The 22965-nt window shown below is 46.6% G+C and overlaps 2 protein-coding genes across 5 annotated transcripts in view; one reads left to right on the top strand and one right to left on the bottom strand.

Annotated features, from left to right (window-relative positions):
• The first annotated feature begins 5622 nt into the window (after nucleotides 1–5622).
• Nucleotides 5623–12587, top strand: zbtb11 (zinc finger and BTB domain containing 11). 2 transcript variants are annotated; one of them, XM_086224864.1, is made up of 11 exons: nucleotides 5623–5960; nucleotides 6039–6147; nucleotides 6837–7087; nucleotides 7328–7559; nucleotides 7633–8669; nucleotides 9621–9935; nucleotides 10012–10426; nucleotides 11066–11183; nucleotides 11269–11427; nucleotides 11508–11683; nucleotides 11766–12587. In XM_086224864.1, exons 1-11 carry the CDS (start codon nucleotides 5838–5840, stop codon nucleotides 12305–12307), a joined length of 3477 nt encoding a protein of 1158 aa, XP_086080990.1. In that variant the 5' UTR covers nucleotides 5623–5837; the 3' UTR covers nucleotides 12308–12587. The 2 variants fall into 2 exon arrangements, with proteins under 2 accessions (XP_086080990.1, XP_086080989.1); XM_086224863.1 differs by having other exon boundaries at nucleotides 5623–6147.
• A 506-nt stretch (nucleotides 12588–13093) lies between these two features.
• tp63 (tumor protein p63) overlaps nucleotides 13094–22965 on the bottom strand; it is a 33033-nt gene continuing 23161 nt past the window's right edge. For 2 of the 3 annotated variants that reach the window (XM_086224868.1, XM_086224866.1), the window contains 10 exons: nucleotides 20998–21184; nucleotides 20802–20917; nucleotides 19795–19904; nucleotides 19567–19703; nucleotides 19302–19384; nucleotides 19082–19206; nucleotides 16445–16590; nucleotides 15944–16091; nucleotides 14577–14670; nucleotides 13094–14452 (listed from right to left, as the gene is read on the bottom strand). In XM_086224868.1, the coding sequence (XP_086080994.1) occupies nucleotides 14156–14452; nucleotides 14577–14670; nucleotides 15944–16091; nucleotides 16445–16590; nucleotides 19082–19206; nucleotides 19302–19384; nucleotides 19567–19703; nucleotides 19795–19904; nucleotides 20802–20917; nucleotides 20998–21184 (1443 nt within the window). In that variant the 3' untranslated portion in view covers nucleotides 13094–14155. The remainder of the gene's footprint in view (nucleotides 14453–14576; nucleotides 14671–15943; nucleotides 16092–16444; nucleotides 16591–19081; nucleotides 19207–19301; nucleotides 19385–19566; nucleotides 19704–19794; nucleotides 19905–20801; nucleotides 20918–20997; nucleotides 21185–22965) is intronic. The other variant, XM_086224867.1, reaches the window with a different exon arrangement.

Here is a 22965-nt window from a genome sequence, read left to right as displayed (position 1 = left end):
GGCTGCAAAGCTTGGTTTCTTTGACAAACTAGCTTGTTGCCAGCTTCATCCGTGTTGGACAATTTACACCACACTACAGTCCCTCTCACCATCTGGGATGTGTACGTTTACTTCAGTCGACAGGTACGTTAACATTTGCTTGCCTGGTAGAACAGGCCAGGTACAATGGAAAACTACTCTGGTGCCAGAAGAGCTGCAGTAAGCTTTCTATCACTGCGTCTGGCCTTGGACACAGCGAGAGCGAGGCAATGAAAGATAAGAAAGTCTCTGTCCCTCGCTGTGTTTGTCCTTAGACAGACACCCTTATCTTTTCCAGCAGTCTGGGTCACACATCTTTCTACTTGTGTGAAGTGCAACATGCCAGACTGCAGATTACAAATCTAAAGGATGTCAGATGTAGATTCGATCCAGACCTCAAATAAATTATATTCTTTAAATGATTTCCTCAACTCGTTATTTGTTGGGGGGGCAGAAGTTTTGCAGTCAACCACCAGAGATGGAACACTTATCTAAATTTGTTTCACACAATCAAAATCTATTGGTTTGTTGCACGTTTTACTTTGCAAAATTGGGAAATTAATTTAGAAAAAAAGTGGCAATAAATACAAGCAGGGAAAATCTGGTTTGCAGTAAAGCAACGACATTGTCCGTGCTTTTGCTGCAGTGGTCAGTTAGAAAATAAACATTATAGACTCATTTAACTGTTTATAGAGTAAATTGCAAGGGACCTAATACTGACCCCTGTGGGATGCCCGTCAACCATTTGACCATCGGCAGTAACAGTTTGATCCCTGTGTCATTCTGTCCCAACAGCTGCAGCACAGGCACACACGTACACGTCTGAAAGGTTAAGATACGACAACTCCAGGATTTTGTCAAAGCATGATTTGGAATAAAGCTCAAAACAGAGATTAATTGAACGGTTGGAAATATTCTGTGTACAGTAAATACTGGAGGGAGAGGATAGAAAAAGGTTCAACAACAAATACACAACCAAATGCCAAATTGCCATGCGGGAAGTAAGGGCTCCCATCTGTAGTGTCTCTCTGTTCTCCAGTGCCTGAGGCTAAGCTCACTCTCTTTCAATCCAAGGTTAGTGAATGAGGGGAGCGGTAGTGGGAACTGTTTTAGTTTGCATACATTTGTGTGACATGTGAGGTTTGCAGACGTTAAAAAAGAGTGCATCCCTGCGTCTGTGTCACAGCACATCCACGAAGGGCAGCCGTCCCGTCAGAATACAACACTTTCTCGAGAAACTGTTTAAACTCCTGTTATTATTACAATTTTTATTCTTATTTATAGCAGTAGTAGTAGTAGTGGCAGTGGTAGCATTATGGCATAAATCTGTGGTCAGTGATGATGACTCTGATGCAGTAATTATGAGTAATAATATGATGTGATAGACTGCAAAACACAAACCGCACAAACGACAGAACCGACGACGGCACACTGGGGTAGACAGAGTGAAATGTTACCTCATCGACGGATCGGGTTGATTCTCGTTTTTAGACGCCAACAGAAGTGGCACTAAATACTAAATATGAGAAATTTGAGAGGACACCTTTTATTGTTTCTCCACCTGGAAAGATGTTGAGCACTAAAGCAGATGCAATACAGACGCTGACATTTATTGCCGAGAGGGAACTGATCACATTGATACCACCGTCATCGAGGAACAGGAGCAAGTTTCGGAATATACGCTTATTGTCCATCTTCCTCGGATCCAGAACTCCTTGTCTTCTCTTTGCTGCCTGGAGGTAGCTTAGCACAATGAATGGTAGTGGATGGGAAGTGTTAGCATACCTCAATCAAAAGCACAAACACTAGGGGCAGTGATTTGATTCAGGAACACAAAAGTCCTATTTTAACTTTGGCCAAAACAGAAAACTCGTTGACAGCTTGAGGAGCGACTGCTGCTACCGATACAGGCTTTGTAAGAAAGGATGAATATGATCGCTTCTGGATAAACCAGGATCCTGAACCTGATCCACTTGAACCACAGTACACAGAGGAGGAACTATAGGACAAAGATGTAACACTCCCCATTCACTACCATTCATTGTGCTAAGCTAACTAGCACAGTTTCACTAGTTTCAGCTCTCTGACTCGGTGCAGAGGAGAAGATCTACCTTATCTTCTTGTCTGGTTGTAGGGAGGATGGACAGTGAGTGTATGTAACAAGTGTGTATTTACCCAAAAAGTTTGTGTGTTCCTTTAAAAAGCTAAATATGAAACCTAAGCCTGGAGATGGCCAGCCTAGTTTAGCATTACGACTGGAAATGAGGGACAACAGCATGCTTGGCTCTGTCCAAAACTTAAAAACAAAAACAAAAACAAAAAAAAAGAAAAGAAAAAAAGCACACCTACCAGCAGTTCCAACATTTCTTTTGGCGAATGTTTAACCAACACCAAAAGCCTAGGTGACAAGAGGAGTTGGACGGTGGCTGCTGGACCATTTCTTAGGTGACTGACGTCAAGATTCGGGGAAGTCACTGCTGCTAGCCAAGGAATAGTCCAAGGTGCTGTAGGAAAAAGTTCTGACGTTTGGACTCCATGGACAGACGCTGTTTTCCTCAGTGCCAAGTTTTTGTGTCAAACCAAGCTAAGCCAACAGTGTTGCGCTTTAAGACCATTTGAGAGGTAGGGGATGATCTTCTCATCAAACTTTCGGCAAAAGAGAAAATATGTGCGCTTTCGCTTTAAAAAGTGTCAGTGCAGTTGAACTCTTGCAATTTGGATTCTAAAAGGAACTGAGGCTGGATGTGTTGTGATAACCTGTACAGAACAAAAACCAGTCTTCCTGTTTTGAGCCAGGACCGCCTCAGTCTTGGTAACAGTAAAGCCAAACAGTAGAGAGACCAATATAAACAGCGGAACAAATACTTCAACCAGGAGGATGTACGCGGGGACGATTAGGCAGTGCTACTTAAGTTGAACTGGTAGGTAGACGGAGCTAAAGTGCCCTTTGACACAGAAACACATTGACAGCTTGCAAATGAAGTATTTTCCCAGCCACACGTGTCAAGGTGCCTGCCAGCAGCAACTGAGAATAAACATATTAAATCTCTGATTCTTACTGCAGAGAAAACAAATACATTAAATCACCAACATATGGGAATTTAAGTAAAAAAGGGCCGGGGGGGGGGGGGGCCTTAACCTGAGTTCACGTCTGTCTTGGTGTAGCGGGAAAGTTGGCATCATGTGAGTGAGTGTTTGGAGGTGCTGTGCGAGTGACAGTGAGTCGGGGAATTGTGGTCACTCTGGGTTTTCGTTCAAACAGAACCAGATGTAAGAAGAAGGAGAAGAAGAAGAAAGTCTCTCGTTGTTCAGAACCCAACAAAATCTGCCAACATTTAACCAGAGGACATTCTTCTGACATCATGATTGCACAAGAGTGGCAACTTCTGCACGATTCGAAGCCCTGGACCTTATTTTTTTTTTGTCATCGCCAGGCAACAGTAAAACATCTGACTCCACCCTTCAGGAGGCCACGGCCAATCAGCGACAAAGATGTCATGTTATTTTGAGCAGTAAATATCATTCATCTTTGTTTTCAGTCGGTGTGCCGGGGCGCAGCGTCGAAACACATTAGTGAGCGGTGTTGATGTCAGCTCCGGTATTTGACACATGGATGAGCAACAAATGATGGTCACTCCTCCCCTCCCCTCTCCAGCTCACAATCCTTCGGTGTGAATGCGGCGCTGCGGTGAGGAGCAGAAGTGAACCTGTAAAGAAAAGCTGTAGTCCCCCCCCCCGCCCCCTCCCCCATGGTACGTCAGTCCACATTTAAACACCAGGCCATGACACACATCCTGTCTACACACAATCACATGACACAGTGACAGTTGAGCAACTGCAGCAGTGCCACAGTGAGGCCAGTTGTGTGACTCGGCCCGCTGGAGCTGCAACAGTTGGCCTGCAGTAACCGGTCATTTCAGTCTGTTTCACGCAAAAAATAAAAATAAAATTCCGGTTCCCCACTCTTTATTATTAAGATTTGCTGCTTTTCTTTGACATTTATCACAAGAAAAAAAGAAAAAGAAAGAGGAAGTCTTTGAATTTATGGCTGCTGGATGAACAAAAGAAGCTCTGGGAAAGTGTCACATGCGCTCTAGACATGAAGACGAGCGCTTTTCAGTTTATATCAACCGCACGTCTCATTAATTCATCAAAAATGGTGATTGGTCCGCGATGGAAGTTGTCGCCCTGCTTTCAGCTGATCTGTGTGTGACTGATGAACTAATTCATACGCATGCATGCCTGTGTGTTTGGTGTGTGTGTGTGTGTGTGAGGGGGGGGGGGGTCCTTGACACCACTTTTGTAAATGGAAAACCATGACGTGGTCATGTCATGTCATTGATGGCACTCAGACAGTCGTCCCCTCCAGTGGTTCTTCCATTTATTCTCTGACGCAGCAGCAGGTCAGTATTTGAACATTTCCAGTAGAACATGGAGGGACTGGGTCTCTGATGGCTGCGACGCCACTGGGCCACTCTCAGTGGACACAACTTTGTGAATCGACTTCAGCGTAGTTGTGATGTCACTGCTCGGCCTCGTAGGCAAACAAACACCCTCAACTTTCAGCACAGAGCAACATTCCTGTGTCCATAGATGAACGTTGACGACAGCAGCTCGAGTAGCACTGAGAAAAACGCTGGTTCGACTGACGAGGGACTCTACAAGTGACGTACTTGTGTAGAAGAAACTTCCCATCGTGTTTGTCAACTAGAAACACGACCAGGAAACAGATCTTGAGACTGAGGCGATGGAAAACCTGATGGGGACATACAGGAAAAAGCTCGACCACCCCTGGAAAGAAACTTGAACAGTGACAGAAGAGTCTCAGGAACGATTTTCAGACTCTTGGAAGTGGGGGAAGAGCTGACGTCACAAGTTTCCTCAAACTTTAAATTGTGGAAATGCATTTAAATCATCATAATAAACCTTGGTACACTTATATAGTGTTTTTGTAGCAGCCCAAATGTGCTTGAAAGAAATAACACGTCAATACTGCTTTATTGTTACTGGAAAAGTTGATACACACAGAAATACTGAAGATACTTTATTGAGGTGGAAATCCTCGTCAAACCTGCTGATAACAGAAATATGACGATTATTGTTCAACTGGGTAATAATCCTGACAGTTAAAGCTATTTAATTAATGCCATTTTATTCTAATCCTTAAAGAATAAATTTGAATCCCTGCAATTATTAGAGGACACGACTTATCTATTTTTTTTTATGTTTTTATTTTTAATCTTCTTCTGAATGTGTTTATTTCTTGTGTCACATTTCTGCTCCCTATTTTTCTTCATGGCCTTTTTTTTTTGGTTGAATCACATGACAAATTCCGTTTAATATAACATAACGATATGTATATATATAAATACATGTACACAAATAATGATATTAAAATATAAAGGAATAACTTTAGAAGATAATACCACAGAATTACTTCTTAGCGTTAATCTTTTTCTTCTGCTTCTCGAAGTAATGCTGTAAAAAAGCTGTCTCACGGTGTTATAAATTTGGGCATTGCGCCCTCTTGTGGCGGGCCGTGTGTTCACCTTGTGATTCTATAGCTTCCGCCTCTGCTTACGCAGAATCCGGTTGTGCAGCAGCCATTTTGTCTGTTCGGGCAAGTCCACCCTGAGGGTTACGAACTGCAGTTCCACCTTGAAAAACAAATTGAAATGTTTGTGTGGCGTTTTTATTTCGCGATATCTACCAACTGAAGACCGTATAAAATTTATATATCGTTTTCACACGTCGGAGGAGGGTTCCCCTCTGCGATATAACCCCAGAAATCACCGCGGAGAGCGCGGGGTAGCTGAGACATGTCGTGTGAAGAGAGCTACTTGGCCATCATACGCTATCTGACTGATGAACGGGAGCCGTACGCGCCGGGGACGCCGGGCAATACCAAGAGAAAAATACGGAAAGCGGCGACTTGCTACGTTGTAAGAAACGGTACTTTGTATTATCAGCGTCGACTGAAGGGCCAGAATGATTTCACGGAGCTGGAGGTTGTGCTGCAGGACGGCAGGAAGAAGGAACTTATTAACCAGGCGCACGTTCCTGAAGGAGGCGAGCATCTCAACCAGCAACTCACCTGGGAGTCCATCTCTCAAAAGTACTGGTGGAGAGGTAAGAGAAGGAGCTGGCTCTTTGCTGCTGCTCGGCGGGAACGGTCGGTGTGTCAACAAGCATGTAACACCCGTATATCTTTGACTGCACGCCTCCGTCACGGCAACCCATAGCAGCGCTCTATGTCTCCATCTAGTGGCCAGAGAAAGTCATTAGACTCACCAGATCTTACATCGTAAATGAATATTAAAGTTGCATCATCATGAAGCATACGGCATCACTTATACTGTATATATACACCCATATATATATTATGTATGAGTAAGCGATGAATGTATACGTGTGTATATGTAGATATGTGTGCATATATGTTAGATAATATGAAATTTATATATTTAAAGAGAAAATGTATGAAGATAGGCTGCTTGTGTTTTGTGAGCATAAAGTTTCGGTTGCAGCAATTCAGATGTCAGAATGTGCTGGGGTTTTTTTTTTTCTTGCCCTGAATCGGTATAATTCATATCAGTTTAGATCTCATTTACATGTTTAACCTTGAAATTGTGTTAATCAACATGATGGCACCAACGCCCGTGTATCTTAAAGCTTACTGGAGAGTGCAGTAGTTTTAGCTAAATGAACCACACTGGAGCAACGTGAGTACGATTTCAGCAAGACTGAGAGCCTCCTCACTGAGGTCTCTCCATCATTTGTGCTTTGAGCTGATCAGAACGTGTTGGTAACGTCCTCAGGTATCCTGAAGCATGTGAAGGACCACATCAGAGAGTGTGCTCAGTGTCAGAGCAGGCGGAGCGCAGATGACGGAACTACTGCTCGGCTGTTAGGTAGGCCGGGGAGACGCCGGGCGGCCGCCAATGTCAATGAAGAGGAGGAAGAAGAAGAGGATGAAGAGGAGGGAGATGATAGCTTATTCCTAACTGACCCGTTTAATCAGTCAAGATCCAGGTTGGCGAAGACAGTGTCCAAGCATGAGCTGGTCTTTGTGAGTATGACTCAGTCGAGAGCTGTCCTCAGCGGAGGCCTGTGTAATCAAATGTTGCTCGTCCGTGTTAAATGATGCTGTGGCCCATGTTGCACCCCTCATAGATGTTAGCGACAGCTGGTCTGGTCTAACGGACCCAAGCGAAGCATAGTTAATACCTTTGACAGAGGAAGTCATGAGTATGACGCTCGTTTTGTTAATTCAGTTTTTGTGGCTGTGTTTTGTGCGCGCTACCTCCAGGTGGACAGCAAGGGTGAGGTGAACCAGTTCCTGCCCAAACACAGCCAAACCATGTTAGAGAAGCTCAACCACCAGCGCCTCAACAACCAGTTCTGTGACATCACCCTGCTGATTGAAGGGGAGGAGTACCGGGCTCATAAAGCTGTGTTGGCGGCGTGCAGTGAATACTTCAACGAGCTGTTCTTTGAGAAGGGCGCCGCGTCCACACACGAGGCTGTGGTTGACCTCTCCGGTGAGCCTTGGTTGTTTTCTCTCTGCTCCGTCATCTGTGCTTTCATCAGTTTAACCGTGGTTCTTCTCTCCAGGTTTCACCAAAGCCAGCTTCCTACCACTGCTGGATTTTGCGTACACCTCCATGCTCACGTTCAACTTCTGCGTGATGGCGGAGATCGCCAATCTTGCCCGGCATTTGCTGATGACAGAGGTCCTGCTGATATGCGAGTCGGTGCACAAACAGGTGGAGGAACAGAAGCTGACAGTGTATCAACGAGGAGACATCCACACGGTGGTGTCCAACGAGACCGCTTCCCCTGAAGTCCCCAAGGATGAGTCTGGGGCGTACACGGTTACCATAGAGAGTGATGGCAGGGCGGTGGTCACCCACGCTGGGCTTGCTGTGTCAGGCGAGCCCTTGACGTTTGTTGCGCCTGCTAACATTCAGCAGCCCATGACAGTAGTCACCCAGGCTGTAGAAGGAGACGGCACACAGGGAGGGGAGGGTGGACAAGGTGAGACCGTGACTGTGATTGCTCACAGCGGGTCGGCGGAGCCGGGAGAGACAGTCACTCTTATTTCACATGGCGCTGAAGGGATGGAGGGAGAAACGATGACGGTGGTGACTCACAGCGGACAGGCAGGAGCCAGTGAGTCTCTCGCTGTAGTGTCAGCCTGTCTAGCCATGGAGCCGCCACAGGTCGCCGAAGGAGGAGCCTTTGTTATAAATGTGGACCCGGACAAAGACAGCACCTCGCAGGTGGTCAATCTGGCGTCTGCCGTCGCCCCTGTGGAGCTGCAGACGGAGGCGGCAGCTGAGACCGTGGCTCAGGAGAAAGTGGAACCGACACCACCGGAGCTCGCTCCTGTACCCCAGAAACGGAAACGAGGGCGTCCTGCTAAGGTGAAGAAAGTGGTGGAGGAGGTGATTCCACTGGAGGAGGAGGAAGATCACTCTGCTGATGACAGCCATGATGACAGGCAGGAGACTATGTCAGACGACCCCAACAAGAGACGGCTCCGGCAGCGCTCTATCGCTGAGGGGGGTTATGCTCGTCTGCACATGGGGCTGGAGGAGGAAGAGGAAGGAAAGAAAAGTTTGACACCTCCGCGTGCTGCGACCCCAAAGGTACCGAGCCAACGATCAGCCAAGCATAGTCTAGAATTGTTGATTTTCATTACATCTGATCCTGGAACACAAGGTTCTGGTCCCAGTCGTTTTCTTCGTAGAGTTAAAGTCCTGTTCTCCTGTTCTCTGTTGTTGAAGTATCACAGGTTTCAAGCGCCATCACTGGCTGGTGAGCAGCTACCTAGGAAAAAGCGTCCTAGTATCAGCACGCAGTCTTTTTTAAATCCACAGCCAAGCTCCACTTGTAGCAGGGCAACAGGGCCAAGACGCTGTTTTCCTTTTGCTGTTTATTTACGCTCAGATTTGCAACGCAAGGCGCTGGAATGGAGGTGGAGGCGGCGTCTAAAATTTAAGTTGCAAGTTTAGTTGGTGTGTTTTGCTCCTTCAGCTCTTCTCCAGACGGTTGCCCTACATGAGTCAAAGCCTGCTTACTCGTGATTGATCAGCACCTGCCATTACCGATTTTTGCAGATTGTCTGTCTATGACTATGAAATTTAAAAACACAAAAAAACAACTTTGGTGAAATGGCAGTTTTTATCTTCATAATTACAGAAAATGTTTTTCTTACAGCTTCCCCCAAATTGCACCAGGTAACTGGATCTGTTCTTGCTTCCTAACCTTAAAAAGCTGTGTCTGACATATCGTTTACTTATCGAACAAAGGCAGTTGAATCCAGCAGCCACCGGTCAGGCCTGGCACGCTGAAAACCGCCCGATTCCGGTCGCTGGCCGGACAATGGGTGTACCCCTACCTCTTATGTGATGGCTTGACTTCCCTCAATCCAGAGTTGTAGAGGCAGATTCTGGCTCCGCTCACCAACACAGCAGAATCCCAGCATAAATCTGTGAATCCAGATCAGGATCTTCTCTAGACTGTGCAGCTCAGAGTGTTTTTTGAACTGCGTAACCTGTAGTCATGTGTTGCATTAATTGATCCTCAACCGTTTCTAGGCAAGCCCAAGGCCTGGGAAGAGGGGGAGACCACCAAAGCAGCCAGTGGAGAGCATAGTGGATGGAGCGCCTGAGTCCTCAGTAGATCCGGAAGCCAGCACGGTGGAGGGGGGGGCAGTAGGTGAACCTGATACTGATGAGGCTGGGACAAAGGTGGTAGAACCAGAGCCGGCAAGTGTGCAGGACCAGACCCCAGCAGAGAACACAGTGGATGAGGAGCACACCTGCTCTGAATGCGGCATGTCCTTCCAGAGACGCTACTCGCTCATCATGCACTCGCTGAAGCACGAGAAAGCTCGAGGATACAAGTGCAGCGTAAGTGATGGTCACGTGGAACGCGTAGTTAGGAAGGTAGGGGAAACTGTTCTGAATCACCGCGTCTCTCCTCTAGCTCTGCAGCAAGGAGTTCCAGTATGCTGCGTCCCTCCGTGCCCACCTGGCGCGCCACAAGCAGCAGACCAGCCAGCGAGCACCCATCTCCAAAGTCCCAGTGGCACAGAGCTCTGAGGGCAAGACAGACAGCGATCTGGAGGACAAGACTGCATCACCACACACCAAAAGAGAATTTGTGTGCGACATCTGCGGGAAGACCTTACCGAAGCTCTACTCCCTGCGCATCCACATGCTGAATCACACCGGCGTGCGTCCGCACTCCTGCAAGGTCTGCGGCAAGACCTTCGCCCACAAACACAGTCTGAAGATGCACCGAGCGCTGCACGACGTCTCCAAGCAGTTCCAGTGTGAGTACTGCAAGAAGTCCTTCGTGAGCAAGCGCAGCATGGAGGAGCACACCAGCCTCCACACCGGTGAGTGCCCCCGCTCGTCCTGTGTACTGTGGATGTGAGCCGGCTTTGGCCGAACCAAGTGCAGCTGAGCATGGTGAACAGTCTGGTCTTCTCCCTCATAATCGTCACGACGTGAGGGAGGTTTAAACAAGTGTCTCTCACAAGAAAAGCTTTGAGAACAAGAAAATCCCTTAAAGGCGTCTTCAGGAATTATTGAAGTGGGCTTCAATAGATGTGGGAGCCTGGAGCAGCCACAACACGCATCTATGTGCGCTATATTTGTAACATTTTTAGGCGACTAAGATGCCACACTGGCTCAGTTTGCTCTGTCGCCCCACAGCACAAACACAGCAGTTTCTTTAGAGATTCTCTACTTTTGAATGCCAGGAGTGTCGCATCATCACATGAAGTAACAACCAAAACCTGTCGCAAAAAAATGCTGGGATGACTCCCCTGACCTCATACAACCCACTGTTATCACTGAATTATCTCTTCTTTCTCATCCGCATCGTGTTGAGTTGAAGGCAAACTGGCAGCACAAAACACAACTGACAGAGAAAATGCTTTGTGGATCTTGGGCGGACTCGCTGTTGATATCAGACAGGACTTGCAGGACTAGCGCACACACACGACACTAAACATCCGGAATTACTTTACCAGGTGAGTCCAAGTACCAGTGCAACACGTGCGGAGCAACTTTCCATCGAGCGTCTGCTCTGAGCAAACATCTGAAGAAGCACCAGCCCAGACCTGACGTGCGTCCGTTTGCTTGTGCTCAGTGAGTAACCGTTGCTCCTCAATAAATGTTGGTGGTCAAAGCCTGAATAAAGTCGTTCCCTCACTGTGCTCCGTCTCTCCTCCAGCTGTGATAAAAGGTTCTATGAAGCCAAAGATCTCCAGCAGCACATGAACAAGCACATGGGCCTGAAGCCCTTCCAGTGCCAGGTGTGTGGGAAGTGCTACAGCTGGAAGAAGGACTGGTACTCCCACGTCAAGTCCCACAGCGTGGCTGAGCCCTTTAAGTGAGTGAGCCAGAAGTGGCGTGCACCTGCCCGCGCGCACACCAGCACGACTCACATAGCTGGTGTCTTTATCTCCTCAGGTGTAACGTGTGCGGGAAGGAGTTCTTCGAGAAGGCTCTGTTCAGGAGGCACGTCAAGAAAGCCACTCACGGGAAGAAGGGCCGAGTGAAGCAGAACCTGGAGAGGGAGTGTGAGCAGTGTGGGAGGAAGTTCACTCAGCTGCGAGAGTACAGACGCCACATCAACAACCACCAGGGTGAGCATCCCGCCATGTAGCTGTGAGCTCATTCTGTCAGAGTCCTTGTGGGTTCATGTTGTCCTTTCACCTCTCTCTTTAGGAGTGAAGCCTTTTGAATGCCTGACTTGTGGCGTTGCTTGGGCTGACGCCCGCTCTCTCAAGCGCCACGTCCGCACGCACACAGGAGAGCGGCCGTACGTCTGTCCCATGTGCCAGGAGGCCCACATTGATGCGCGCACACTACGCAAACATATGGCCAAGTACCACGTGGACAGCCTCCCTGGGAAGATCATGCTGGAGAAGGACACCCTGCAGTTTCACAACCAGGGCACCCAGGTGGAGCACGCCGTCAGCATCCTGGCATCTGACCTGCCCCCTGAGCTCCGCCCCGCCCAGCATCCACCCTCAGAGGAGATCGAGACGGTGCTGATCACAGAGGAGACGGTCGAGGCTGTAGAGGCCGTGCAGGCAGTTCAGGCCGTGACCGACGGCTCGGTGGCGACGCTCTCGGATCAGGGCATCATGCAGGTGGTGAACTATGTTCTGGCCCAGCAGGCGCTGACGGGGACTAAGCTGGAGGAAGCTCCCGAGGCCATTCAGACCATGGAGGTGGAGGTGGCCCATGTGGCTGAAGTGGAGTAACTTTGATACAGAGATTGATCCCGTTGCTTCCCACAGAATGTAAAAAGATGCCTATTTTTCTGAACATGTACATAGTGTAAGTGAATGTTTGTGCGTGAGCCCAGATGAAGCCAGCAGGGCCACATTTCTGTCCTCTGTGTAAATAAGAGACGCATCGATGAGTTCGAAGAGTGAAGATGAGACCTATCATCTCTACCACTGTAGTGGAAGGAAGGAACCTCGACTCTCTTACTCCCCCTGGTGTCAGCTTTAATATTCAGCAAATAAAAAATAAAACTTGTCTGTTGGTCACATGGATCTTTGGTGCATGAAGATGTTTGTTGTAAGAACCATGTGAACTCTGATGCAGGAGCTCGAGACAGCAGGAGCGTGTCTGTAGAGCAGTGGGGAAGTTCCAGGGTGGAACGGTTACACTTGAGTAAATTCTTACTAGACGCATTAGTTAACTGTTAAATAAGCATCACCAACAGTTGACAAGCATTACCAGGCTGTTATTAATGTGCCCTTATTTTAATGGTGGTCATGTTAGCTGTGTGTGTTACAGCAGAGACGGATGTAGACACGGGGGAGTTCAGGGCGAAATGTTGGTCATCATTTTCTCCTCTTTACAATAAAGGCAACTAACAACTTGAATGGTTCATGATGCTAAAGTCCTGCCAATTCAGCAGGCGCCATTAGTTAATGTTTAACTTGGTTATTAAAGTCCCCTCCCTGAAGAAGAATTTCACATTTACTACAGAAACGTTACAATGAGGCCATAGTTCAAATAATGAGACCGTGTTAACATGCGATACAGCAAGTGTGGATATTTATTTTCGATTTATATCAAAATACCCTCGGTATATTGCAACATATTTACAACACATTGTACAAAAATATGAAAATGCAGTTGCTTTCTGTTTTCTGTCAATGCTGGCTACATGAAACATGGTGGAACATTGGCTACAGCCAGGTTGAGGACACTGTGCTCCTATGAATGAACACGTACTCACTTTGATTCAATATTCACATCCGTGTGTTTTGACTCATGATGAAACCATGCATTTTCTTTAAAGGGAGAGTTAAAAAAAAAAAAACACTATACAAAATTTATATACATTTGTAACATATGGCCTGTTATCAAATGAAATAAACCTCTACCAAAACATGGTTCGTGAATTTAAAAAAAAAAACAACAAAACAAAAACAATACTTTGTGCTAGGAATCCACTGCAAGAGCAAAAAAAAAAAAAAAGCCCTCCAAATGCAACAAACCCACGATGGCACAGCAGGAAAACATCAGTCTTAGTATCATGTACTGTCAAACACCGGGTCAAGAGCATTAGGCCTATATACGGCTACATCAAATGAACGACCATCATACTTCACAAGCTGACACAAAGGGGGGGACTTTACAGAGGCTAAATATAGAAGCAGAGAAAAAAACAAAAACCATCACTGGACATAATACTTCAGACAGGAAATGTTTGAAATGTATACAATCACTGCTGACTGCTGCCACTAAAGAAACCAGTGTACTCGACTTAAGTGTACAAACATCACGGTAAAAGTTTTATGGCCCATAGCAGAAATACAAGCCCTCCAACGCGGTCATGCTTTAACATGGGAATGAATCAGTAACACTTTACAAAAACACTCAAAGCAAACTTGAAATCCTCGACATTTCTTAAGTGCTCTCAAGAAATTAAAACATGGTCAAATGCACCTTTATTTCTCCGGGAGAGGCAGAATAATCAACATAAGTGCAGGTCAGCTCTATGTGCACTGATACCAGGGTTTCCAATGAAATGTTCCAACAGCAGGTGTGAAATGGGGAACGGGAGCACGGCCATCAAGGCAGAGGCGGTCTTACTCGCCCTCCTCCTTGATGCGCTGCTGTTTGTTGCGGCGAGAATCCAAGTCGAAGGAGAAGTCGGACCACTCGTCGCGTGGTGGGAAGGAGATGGTCTGGCGCAGTGTGAAACGCACGGCGTCAATGACGCGCTCGCCTCGGGCCTCAGAGGAGCCAACGCTGACAGTGGAGGCGCCACTGGTGGTGCGCACTATGTGGGGAGGAGGGGAAAAGTCCATGGCCTGTCGGTGCTCCATGATGCCCTTCCAGATGATGTGCTGGAACTCGGCGGGGATCTTCAGCCTGGACAGGTCCTAATGGTCATTACACAGCACAGCACAGCACAGGGAGGGGGGGGGGGAGCGTTAGTATGCGCAGGGGGAGCCACTCCTTGCGTTAACCCATCAAATGACTGGTGTTGGATAGGCAAGGGCTCACCTCCATGTTATAGTTCTCAATCTGGTAGATGTTGGTTAGGCCCTGTGCTGTGAAGTAATCCAAGCAGCCTGCGCAGCCCAGCCGAATGAGGAAGCTGCAGGGGGAGCAGAGGGAGACCCCTTTAGTGCTGCAACAGTCACACTGCTGAAACTTCACACACACGCACACACACACACACACACACACACACACACACACACACACACACACACACACTGCTCAGGACTCATCGCTGTTGCTCTCAATACTGGTTTGATCAACTGACGTTAAACTGGAAGAATTCACTATTTCCTTCCTTCCTTCTTCGGTGCGGTACACACCAAGGTATCGCTGTATACTGTAAAACACAATACTACACTACACTACAGTAATATTCCAGCTCCTGGTATAGAAATAAAAAAAAAAATAAAAAATCCCCCCCTACAGTGTGATGGCATCTATATTTAGTGGTCAGTGTGCTCGACCGTGCCACTATCGATGTGACAAAATGGAAGGAACATTTTGAGCAGAGGAGCTCTGACTTGACCTGTCAGTTGTTGTCAGCGTGATCTGATAACGTTGTAATATTAACATTGTTTTTTCAGCTCTAATTTGATATCCTCAGTGAGTTATATCCAGGATACCAATGTATCCTAATGGTATCATGGGCTTTATTTGCTAAGATATTGTAATATTTCGTACACTGAGCTACTACTTGTATATTGATATATTAAACCTTGCAGTTTTCAAACGCTGTGGTAGTTTTCAGGTTCCACTGAGCACACAGTGAAGCTTAACACACACAATCACTGACTATTTTGGAGAGACAAAATCTACTCGACAACAACCATGAGACAACATTTAAAAGAGGAGTTTTTCTCCATCACAGCAAAACCGTCATTTTGGAAGGTTTGGAGGTTAAAAAGCAGAAACGTGCACACGCTTCTCCCATGATTCTTTTTCTGTTAGTTTTGAAATGGCGACCTGCAACAGCTGATTGTCGAGGACGGGTACATCCTCGACACAACAACACAGACAAAATTCAGTGTGAAACATTTCTCTTTTAGATTCTTGTTTGATTTGTTGTTGGCTTTTATATCGTTTTTTTTTTTTCCTCATCACATCCCCATTTGTTTTTCTTTACTATCTGTGTTTAATTTTCTTCTTCTTCTACCTCGTCTTTCATTGTAGTTTATCTGTGACTACTGAAGAATGACGACACTCACGTCAGCTGCTGCAGGTCGCCATCATTTTCAGATATGTATCGTAGAATTAATTTGATAGTTTTTGTGAATATTTTTACATACTAAGGCTAAAACTAAATGTTATGTTGTATCTTAGGAGTTCTGCAAGTCGTAAGTGTATTCTGCTGTGGCTGGTTGAGGTACCTGGAGATGCTGCTGTCCATTGGGTATGGAGGAGGGGGGGTACAGTGGGAGGAGGGCACCAGGGGCAGCTGGGGCTGCAGTGCATGAGTGGGGCTCAGTGAGCTCATGTCAGCGTTCATGGGGATGTGAGTGCCCATCATGGGAGTCACTGCAGAGACAAAAGCAGCTACTGTGAGCTTTCTCGAGCTGCTCTGAGATTTAGAGATGACGTAACGTCAACTGAGATCTGAGGAGGGGTGGGGGGTGGGGGGGCATGCAGAGGTTACTCTCGACATGGCAGATAAAGCATCATAACTGGTCCCGCGGGCGCACATGGGAGGGAGGGGGGTTCTCACAGGGATCACATTCTTTATCAAGAGGAAGTTTTCTGTCAGAGTCCTTTCTGCCTGCATGGACATGCTCCCCTTCTACAATGAGCTGGGGGGGGGGGGGGGGGGGGGGCTGACTAGCGGGGGGGCGCAGCCTGAGCTGGACAGGAAGAGAAAGAAAGGGCACACTTACTGTCAGTCAGGCCTCCAGACATGCTGGACGGGGTGAGTGTGTTACGCTGCTGAGGGTTGATGAGCTGGCTGACAGAGGGCAGCTTGTTGACTTTTCCGTGAGTTGGGGAGCTGGAGCCGAAGGACGGCTGAGACGGCATGGAGGTCCTGGGGCGGGAGAGAGGAGGTTACTACCATCGCTCAGCTGGCTGAGGACAAAGCCCTGCTCAGTACCCTCTTCCATGTTGAGACTTCTTCTACTGGCTCAACATGGTGTGATAGAGAATTGTGATCAATAAAAAGGACCGAGTCCGAGCACAAAGAGTCATTTATTATGTAGTGAAAGACAGAAGTGCAGCGGCCACTCAAATAGCAACATGAGTCTGTTTCAAACAGAACGATCACAGAGGCAAAACAAGACATTTTTATTGAGGAAAAGATTAAAAACATCCAAATCAAACACGCAAAAACTGTCCTGCAGTGACTTTATAAAACATGACCAGCATAAGTTCTCAATAACAACGCTCCCCCGACCTCAACGATGGCTAAGATAGTGTGAGTCCAGCTCTGGTGATGCTGCCGAGGCAAACGGGTTTACTCTGGGAGTCCGGAGCAAACATTCAGGCTTGGTTCCGCTCAAACGTCAGCCACAGTCACAGCTGGAGAGGCTGAATGAACGAGTGTGTATGTGGTGGATGCTACACACGAAACAGTGACGCAGCCGTCACAACAGGCAGCCATACAACATCGTCTTCTCTGACAAACAGAACACATGCAGAAAGTCTCCAATTGTCCCTCTCAAGGACCATTTGAGTGAATCCAGTAGAGGGAGTTTCAGTTTCGCATCCTGGCAGCAGAATCCAGCGACCCAGGAAATGAGGAGTGAGAGAAAGAGGAAATCAAAGCTGAGGAAAGGACAGCGAGAGGAGGTCCGAGGAGGAATGTGGGGCAGAGTTTCAGGAAGAGCTGCAGCGCCGCCTCTGCTCTCCTGCAGGTTCCAGAAGCTGGCTACCGAGGCGGGTTTTTATCAGACTGCAGAGAGGAACCAGAAAGAAGAGAAGCAGAAATAAGGGCTGACGTCCAGAGGAGGAAGAGGAGAGACAGAGTCAGCCCAGTGAGGCCCAGACGTTCAGAAAAGTAGCTCAGTAATAAATAGCATCATGGTGAAAAGGAGAACCAGACAAAGGTGATAGGAAATGTTCTGCACTAATGCAGTTCTCCACAAGGTGGCAGTATGTGATCACAGATCAGAGCTTTTCACTCCTGACAAGTGGAGCCCGTGCTTGAGTCGGTGGAGAAGAAGCAGCCCTGGAACATTTGATGTTGACTTATTTGAACCTACAGAGCCCTGGAGAGGCCACAGACGAAGCGCGTGCGCACGCGCGCGCGCACACACACACACACACACACACACACACACACACCGTAGTCATACTGAGGCCCCGGGAATGTAACCTGTTCACTCAGTTCATCTTATTAACATCTTTGAACAAGTGGCCATGAATTAGGTCAGCTGAAGGAGGAGGCCACCTGGTGGCCTAAATAAAGAAGGAACAAGTTACATCTCCTTGGCCATGAATTAATTATATTGAAGGAAGGAGTTACACACACACACACACACACATACACACACACACACACACACACACACACACATATGTATTCTAATGTATTCATGTATATATATATATATATATATATATATATATATATATATGTATATATATACACACACACACATATATATATGTGTGTGTGTGTGTGTGTATATATACACACATATATATATATGTGTGTGTGTGTATATATATACACACACACACACATATATATATACATATATATATGTGTGTGTGTGTGTATATATATATACACACACACACACACACACACACACACACACACACACACACACACACACACACACACACACACATATATATATATATATACGAGGGTCATGCTTTATGAAGTCTATCAAGTTAATATATCTTCCCATTCTCCTAACATTCGTATTGTAAAGAAATTGAATTCATAGTAAATCTGAAGTATAATTTCATGATTATTTTCAGTGTCAGTTAATTAAATGATTGTAATTATAAGCGAGTGTGCGACAGCAAGAAACAGCAAACAGCGGCATGATGTCAGAGGGAAGCTGTCTGCCAGCCTCCTAATGGGAAACTATAGCACAAGCAATAATCATCATTGTGCTGTCAGACTATCATTAACATCTAGCTCCTCTTTTCCATAGCTTATAGAGAAATGGGCACGGAAAGTGTGTGTCAACGTTTTAATTATGCTGAGGTGAACAGATGAGGCTGAGGCACCGGCAAACCTGGCAAAGCACCCAGAGTCGTTACCACCGGTCTCTGAACAAAACCTAGCCAGGCTCCAGCTTCAGCACACAAAACTGCTCCAACTCCAAGTTAGGAACATTCTCATCTGCCAACACCCATTTCAGGAGGATCATTATCAACTTTTATTTGATAGCCGCAGAGCGCCAGGAAAAAAAAAAAAGGGGGGGGACAAGTATTCAGTGCAATTGTTGTTTTCCAGTACCAAGTCAATCCTAATAAATCACTGCAGTCTACTAGGCAGAGGCAGCTTCTTCTCTTCATCTCCCCTGTCAGGTGAGCCCTGCGTGTGTTCAGGTACTCACTGTTTCTGGAGGAGGTTCTGCTGCTGCTGCCTGTATGACTCAATCGTGTGTTGGGGCAGAAACTGCATGAGCTCCAGAGACTCCTTGATTTTGACCAAGATCTCATAAATTTCACGGCCTTTGATCTGTTAGAAGAAATAAAGAGTGTGGGGAGGTCAGTGAGGCAGACGCAGAGGAGATCGGAGCAGATCTCAGAGGGACAGAGAGGAGTCAGACGTACAGGCAAACAGAAGACCTCCTCATCTGTAGATCTTCTCTTCTTGATGGCGGACATCTGTATTCCATGGGAGACCTGGCGGAAGGCTGAGAGGAGGAGACGAGAGTGTGAGGACAATTGTTGTTGGGTCAAAGAGTGAGCCTAAGCCAGAACAGGAGTGGAAACAAGCGAAGGAGCAGTGAGTGTTAGCGTGGAGGATCCTCAACACCGGACGCATGTCAGTGAGACCAAAGCTCAACAGCCCGCCACCAGCCCCAGCTCTACTTACGGCGTTTCGTACCCTCACTGCTCTTTGTGGCATCTGTTATGTGCTGCTTGCGGATGCTGTCCTCGTCTGCCTTGCGGTCGCGTCCCGGGCAGGCGCAGATCCTGGCCTCGAAGCAGCGGCGGCCTAATACCTGACCACTGCGGGAAGATACGGACACACACCGTCAGAAACAGTCCTCCGCCTGACTGGAGCGATAGCAGGATGGCGCAGGGTGACGAGGTGTCTTACTCTCTGGTCTCCAGGGTGACGATGATGAGAATTGGGCGTCTGTTCATTCCGCCCACGCAGCTGGAGTTGCACATGAAGTTGTACAAAATGGTGGTAAATTCTGTCCCAACCTGAGGGATGAGAGAGAGAGAGAGAGACAGACAGACGGTGAGTGCCGTCACCGGATCCGAGGCTAGAAGCAGAAAAACAAGAAACAAGAAGGTCCATATTGTTTGTTTGTTAGTGAATGTTTTAGGGATTCGAGAGACCCGCTTCCAGAGGGAAAGAGTCTTATCTTTGGTCTGACTTTGAATTGGTAACCGAGAACAAATTATTCTGAATGGGACTTTGAGGGTTTTGAACAACAAACAGACTCTTGATACATCATTTTACCATCTGTCTTTCTGTCCGTCAGTACCAAAAAACTACCTGCATAAATTTTGTGAGGAGCTTGGGCCAAAACTTTCTTAAGCTTTGAGTGATGGGATAGTCTAGACATTTCCCTCCGTTAGTCAGGAATTAAGATACAGTATCAGGCACATTCATTTAGTTAATTAAGTTTAGGGTGGATCCATTTAAAATAATCAAAAATCGTAATTTCTTTGTACATTTGTTGTCTATCGTTTGAGTTCTCCTTGGCAGAGGTTTACTCTCTCAAAGAGCCTCTTGTTTCTCTCTTATTTCCCAGAGAGGACAGTTAAATTCTTCTGTTTGCAGATCTGTTGCTGAATTCACGACATAAAGGAGGAACAAATGTCATTCAAGTGGAAAGTCTGGAAAGCAGTCCATCGTTAATTGCAACCTGACTACAGGCCACAATACAAAGAGCTATTTCAAGAAGGGGACCGCAGTGATGAACAAAAATAAAATAACGTTGCCACAAGTAACCCAGGGTTAAGGAAATAGTGCGTGTCAGGACTGAGGAGCTGGAAACGAGAGGCCAGGCGTAGCTGCTGTCACCTCATCAGGCGGAGGTGCTGAGGCGTCGCTGACGGAGCGTTACGCTGGCCTCCTGATAGACAGCTCACCTGGGGAGGTTCGTAGGGAACCAGTACGCTCTGTCTCCCGGTGATGGAGTCCTCCACATACTGGGCGTGGCTGTTTCCCTCCACCCGGATCAGATGACTGGGAGGAGCTATCTGACCTGCAGCAAACACAGGTCACATCAGTACATGTGGACAAACAATGTTTAGCTAAACATATGTAACCAATCAAAGAACTGACCGTCATTGAACTCGCGGCTCAGCTCGTGGTTCGGACAGCGCTTCACCACTTCGGTCACGTGCTCAGCTTTCTTGTAAACAGGCATGGCCCTGATGACAGCGCCCTGGGGTGGGGTGGTCAGCACTTTGATCTGGATCGGACACGTCTTGGCAATTTGGCAATACAACTTCTTAAGTTCTGTTGAATACTGGAAGGTAAAAATAAACAAGAGTAAGGAGTTCAATAAAGCACCTCAGGAGAGCAGTGTTTCTGTGCAGACGCGAGAATCAAACAGATGCAGGTAAATGTGGTTGGAGGCTTAAGAGCAATGTTTGGCTGCATTTTAAAGGGATAGATGGATGTGTGTAACACCTGTTGCTGTGGATGCTGCACTTCTGTTTCCCCAGAAGCAAAAAAGAGGTTAAAGACAAGACTGTGATTATGACCCACTTAAATAAACACACACACACACACACACACACACACACACACACACACACACACACACACACACACACTAGTGTATTGGACAAACTTTAAGATGTCTCTCTCTCTGAGAGCCTCTGGGACTTCCGAGGAGCACCATAAAATGGACCCCTGCAGCAGCAATTAAACTGGGCCCGGCTTTCATCTTCAAGGAAGGAGAGCTGAGCTAAAGCGTCTGATAGCCGATCACCGTACAGAACAGGGCTTCTGAAGTGGCGCTGGAGCTACGCTACACGCGGTGCACCTCGGATGAACAGGAGTCACAGCAGATCCATCTACAACTGCCAAAATGTTATGGTTGCACACACACACACACACACACACACACTGGCTCACATTCAGATCAGTAAGCTGGAAGTCGTGAATAATGGATGCACAGTAAGAAGTGATAACCAGTGCACCATCAGAGAGACTGAATTGTTACTAATAGGCATAACGCAACTGTATAAACAAACCATTCACATCCCTGCTGTGTAAGCACGGTTCGAAACCCTCCATGTGCAGAAGACACTGGGTGGCGGGCGGAGGGAAAATGTTCCTGTCAGGTTCATTTGTGAGTGAAGAAAAAGAAACATTGTGAAAAGCGCTCAGGGCTGTGTTCGAGAACAATACAACATTAAATTCCAACTCTATTAAGTTAGGAAAAAAAAAAGGGAGCTCATCCCAGTACCTGTCTGTGCTGACTTTAAATATTACACAAGCTTGGCACGGACATTTTCTCCTCTGATCCCCAGGCACAACCTCGCCTTTCATCAGGACAAACCCACAACAGTTCTCTCCCATATCCCTGCTCACAAGCGACATGCATTCCTACTGTGCATTTCACTCCGAAATGGGAGCCACTAATAAATGTGGGTTAATAATAACCCCAAATCTCAGCTTCGCTGTTTTCCTCAAGTGACCTCATTATAAACTCGACTTGCACAGGATGCGCTGACGCGACGCTACACAGTACCACAGCTGCTAGAGAGATGAAACAATATTAAAAATTAAGCCAAACAGTGATGATGATAAAAACAGCCACAGTAAATGCAGTGTTGCAGGGTTAATCGAATCACTGTCACGATGGCAGCCAGAGCAATTAAAAGGAAGCACATACAGTACCTGTACCAAAAAAATAGTATTTTAAACAGTGCTGCAATACAATTTTGTTATTGCTATTCATTTCATCTACACAAATGTTCGTTTTTGCATTTTGTTATGCTCGTTTAAGTTTGTAAGTTCAGCGAGTTGAGAAACACACACTACATTTTTCTTGATAACCAAGCAACTGGACTCATTTGATCATTTATTAATGAAAATGCGATACTGCACACCATGAAAGAAATATGACTTTTTCACAAAACCATGCGCGTATGGTTAAGTGGTCTGATTGGTTGTCATGTGCAGGACTCATCCAGTTTATATGACACAACCACACTACTGCATGCATGTTGCAGAAATGGCTTCATCTATATAACAGATATTTTTGTTCATGGTATTTCTCTAATTTGCACAAATGAT

The sequence above is a fragment of the Aulostomus chinensis genome, chromosome 14, assembly GCF_037954235.1.
Source record: "Aulostomus chinensis isolate RoL2024-O1b breed Wild chromosome 14, RoL_Achi_v1.0, whole genome shotgun sequence".
In the NCBI taxonomy this organism is placed as follows: domain Eukaryota; kingdom Metazoa; phylum Chordata; class Actinopteri; order Syngnathiformes; family Aulostomidae; genus Aulostomus; species Aulostomus chinensis.
Note: the sequence above shows the minus strand (reverse complement) of the source record. Positions and strands in the feature narration are given on the sequence as shown.